We start from the raw sequence: 4,077 nt of genomic DNA, 5'->3' as shown, positions 1-4,077 counted from the left end.
TTTCATTTCAGATTAATGAAGAACTGGACCATCTTGCAGCTGAGTACAGCTTTGTGGAAAAGATCCAGATCGGCGAATCCTACGAAAAGCGGCCTCTGTACGTCCTGAAGGTAGGACAAAAATCACAGAATGTGGGACACAATTTGTGGGATGCTCTGAGGTGTCAGAGTTTGAAATGTTCCTGTTTGATTTTCCAGTTCAGCACTGGAGGAASCAAGCGCCCCGCGATCTGGCTGGACGCCGGAATCCATTCCCGCGAGTGGGTCACSCAGGCCAGCGCCCTGTGGATCGCCAACAAGGTTCCAGCAGCAGGAATTCACCTTTGTTTTATCCTGGGAATGTTTCCTGTCACCCCTCTGTGTTTCATTCTGTTAATCTGTGTGGCTGCCTAAATCAGGAATTGGAAAATTTGATGTCTTGTTAGAACAGCTGAGTTTAGGGAGATAAAATGCAGCGATTCGGGTGAAATTGTTACACAAATAACTGAGATATTTGAGATTGTTTTGCTGCTTTGCTTTGCTCACCCAGAAAAATGCTTTGGGGTTGTTTCCTTTCACAAAATGCCCAAACCTCCAGCTCTCTGTAAATGAGGGTTGAATTCCTGCTGGCAAGGACTGGGCCACCAGAGAGGTCACAGAATAAGCTGAGTTGGAAGGGACCCACAARGATYAAGGARTTCAACTCCTGGCCCTGCACAGAACCATCCYCAARGGTCTYCACRTGCCTGGGAGTGTTGTCCAAACAACAATTTGGAATTCCCATCCTGGCTGTTCCAGCTCAGCCTCARCCCATTCTCTGGGACAGGAAAAGAAATGGTTATGACCAGCAGATAATTGATGTTTTTTATTCCCCTGCCCCAAATTCCAGCCTCTCCTCTGTCCCAAGCAGTGAGGGATGAACATTTTGGGAAGGAAATACTCTGTTAACTCTGCTGTCTGTCCCTGCCTAGATTGCCTCTGACTATGGAACAGATGCTTCCATCACCTCCCTGCTGGACAAGATGGATCTTTTCCTGCTGCCGGTCGCCAACCCCGACGGATTTGTGTACACTCACACCTCGGTGAGTCTGAGCTCAGTGACATTCCTGCCTCTTCCTGATGGCTAAAACAGGGCTTACCTGAAACAGAGGCCAGGCAAAAAAAATAAATAAATAGAATAAAAAGCAGACAAATTTCATTACAAGTGCATTCAGGGCAAACAAAAGTCTCCTCATAAGGCTACACGCAAAAACGGACCCCGAGTCATAAGATCTTCACCTTTTATGTGTTTATGTTTTTTTTATGAACACATCAGGCCCCAATTCTCCAGTTACACATTCAGGTGATGATGTCAATCCCCCCAATTCTGCACCCCCCAATTCTCCATTGTTTACAGATTTTGGGGCCTGGCACAGTGAGGTGTCCTTGAGTTTGGGGCCTGGAGAGGGATTGTTTTGTCTAAAAATGGGAGAGCAGGAGCTCAGTACTGTGCACTAGAGAATTACAAGAACACAGATACGTGAAAAATACAGAAACTAAAAATCCTAAGGCATCATTCCAAGGAAATAATAAACATGAAGGAATTGGGCTCTGAGAGTCCATTCCTTAATGCTGTGGGCAAAGATCCTCATTACTTGTCTAACCCATCCCAAACCCCTGTAAATACTCCAGTTTTTGTAAATACATTTGAATTTTGATCTTTAACCTATCTAAACAGTCAGAAATAAACTTGGGATCAATCCCTCATGGATGGCAGCTGTTTTTGGGGAGCAGTTTTGGTTCCAGAACCCAAATTTTCTSTGTTGTAGAACCGCATGTGGAGGAAGACGCGCTCCAAGATTCCYGGCAGCGTCTGCGTCGGAGTCGATCCCAACAGGAACTGGGATGCTGGRTTTGGAGGTAGGGATAGAGCTCCTGGATCCTTTAACAGAACAGTAATTACTCTCAGGCAATTAATTAATGAGAGGAGAGGGAGAGAGAGGAAATAGTGCTGGATTTCCAGAATTTCTCCCAAAACAAGCCATGATGGAAGACTGAAGAATGCTTGGACATGAAAGAACTTGCAAGACAAATCTTCACTACATTCCCCAGTGTCACCCACTGTAACTGTCTGAAGGGATCTCCTTATTAAAAAACCTTTAATTGCCTGAGAGCACAGGATGAAAGCAGCATCGTGGAGCCATGGAATCACARAATGGTTTGGSTTGGAWGGATTAAYARATAAATATTATTTAATTCCAACCCCCTGCCATGGGCAAAGATACCKTTTCGATTGCTCCAACACTTCCAGGGATGAAGATCCCACAGCATTTCTGGGCAGTCTGTTCCAGGTTGCATCATCTAAAACACACCCCTGGAATATTCTCACTCTGTCACTGCTGTTTGAGCATTTCTCAGCACTGAAGGCCTTGCTTTGGCTGCACACAAAGCTTAGCAAAGCCCAGCTCTGTGTGGGTCAGCCCTGACCTTGCAGAAATTCCCCTTCTCACAGATTTATTCCCTCCTTGCACCGCCAGGTCCTGGTGCCAGTAACAAACCCTGCTCTGACTCCTACCACGGGCCCAGCGCCAACTCTGAGGTGGAAGTGAAATCTGTGGTGGATTTTATCAAAAATCATGGGAACTTCAAGGCTTTCCTCACCCTGCACAGTTACTCACAGCTCCTGATGTATCCCTACGGCTACAAATGCACCAGGCCAGACGACTACGCCGAGCTGGTGAGATTGAATTACTCAGCTTTGCCTCTTTCTGTGCTTTCCATCCCTTCCTTAATGACAGCATCTCAGCTGTAACAAAATCTTGGAGGCCACATGGGTCTCGCAAATGTAATTCCAAAAAAACTGGAATTATGACAATTCTATATTTATGAAAATAGAAAAAACCTCCGGAGGTCTCTGTTCTAACCCTGAGCTGAAAGGGCTTTGGAGTTGGAGACAATTTCAGTCTGAGCTTTGATTAATCCAATTGGATTTGGTTTGATATTTCTGAAAACAAATTTCACAGCTTCTTCAAGCCCATCCCAAGGTTTCCCCCAACACTCATGGGGATTTTCTTTTTCCTAACACTAAATGCAGTTCCTCTGTGGCAATTTTTGTTGCCTTTTCCCTGCTCCATGAAGAACCTGGCTCTGTTTTCCCTCCCACCTCCCTTATGTAGGTGAAGTGAGGACAAAGTTGATCCTGGAGTGTTGGAAAATCTCCAACTGCTTTGGGAATTTCTGGTGTCTCTTGAGCCTTCCTTTTTTGAGAGAAACATTGGGAGAACAGTAACAGAGCTGCTGGGAGTGAACTCACTTGAATAACACCTCCCAAAAATGCTGGGGAGGTTGTGGGTGCTGTTAGTGTGAACCATCTCCAGATCAGTTTGGGGATTTTTGGTGCAATCCCAGTGTTTGATCTTAGAAAGTTTGGCAGCTTCCTGACCTTCCCCTCATCTTCTCCTCTCCAGGAATCTCTGGGCAGAGCTGCTGCCAGTTCCATCCGCTCCCTCTACGGCACCACCTTCCAAGTGGGCACCATCTGCAAGACCATCTGTGAGTATTTGGAGTATTTGGGTTCTCAGAGCTTTTKGGGGCTGTCCCAGGATGACAATCCCTGTCCTCCCCACTGGCTCCATCCCTCTTGGAAGCCACGATGCTTCTGTATCACATCAGAGCTGAATATTCCCATCAAAACTTCATCCCTTCCCCTCAAAATATCAACAGCAGGAGAAGAGAGCTCCACCATTGCTGTGCTCACCCCTCTGGCTCCTCTCTCTTTCCCTTCCAGACCAAGCCAGTGGAGGCAGCATTGACTGGAGCTATGACAAYGGCATCAAATATTCCTTYGCCTTCGAGCTGCGYGACACGGGGCGCTACGGCTTCCTGCTGCCYGCCAACCAAATCATCCCAGCGGCCAAGGAAACCTGGCTGGGCCTGAAGAAAATCATGGAGCACGTGAGGGACAAGTCTTACTGAGAGCTGGGCTGGGATTCGGCCGTCTGGAGCACAAGGTTGTAAATCCTTGGTGTGGTGTGATGGCTGAAATGATGAAAAGGGCTGAATAAACCCCCTGTGCATTCTCCCCGTGGTGTTTGAGATGTGTCCTGTTCCTTGTGTGTGT

General features: G+C 46.8%; 1 protein-coding gene across 1 annotated transcript in view; it reads left to right on the top strand.

Moving 5' to 3' along the window:
- CPA2 (carboxypeptidase A2) overlaps nucleotides 1-4,038 on the top strand; it is a 5,921-nt gene extending 1,883 nt beyond the window's left edge. The window contains exons 3-9 of the mRNA XM_057387594.1: nucleotides 12-110; nucleotides 198-299; nucleotides 950-1,060; nucleotides 1,787-1,877; nucleotides 2,495-2,694; nucleotides 3,425-3,509; nucleotides 3,745-4,038. Of these exons, the coding sequence (XP_057243577.1) occupies nucleotides 12-110; nucleotides 198-299; nucleotides 950-1,060; nucleotides 1,787-1,877; nucleotides 2,495-2,694; nucleotides 3,425-3,509; nucleotides 3,745-3,932 (876 nt within the window). The 3' untranslated portion in view covers nucleotides 3,933-4,038. The remainder of the gene's footprint in view (nucleotides 1-11; nucleotides 111-197; nucleotides 300-949; nucleotides 1,061-1,786; nucleotides 1,878-2,494; nucleotides 2,695-3,424; nucleotides 3,510-3,744) is intronic.
- The last annotated feature ends 39 nt before the right edge of the window (nucleotides 4,039-4,077 follow it).

The sequence above is a fragment of the Malurus melanocephalus genome, unplaced genomic scaffold (genome assembly GCF_030028575.1).
Source record: "Malurus melanocephalus ecotype Western Australia unplaced genomic scaffold, MMel_1.1 scaffold_1269, whole genome shotgun sequence".
Taxonomy (NCBI): domain Eukaryota; kingdom Metazoa; phylum Chordata; class Aves; order Passeriformes; family Maluridae; genus Malurus; species Malurus melanocephalus.
The sequence above is the reverse complement of the archived record's forward strand: the minus strand, read 5'-3'. Positions and strand labels throughout refer to the sequence as shown.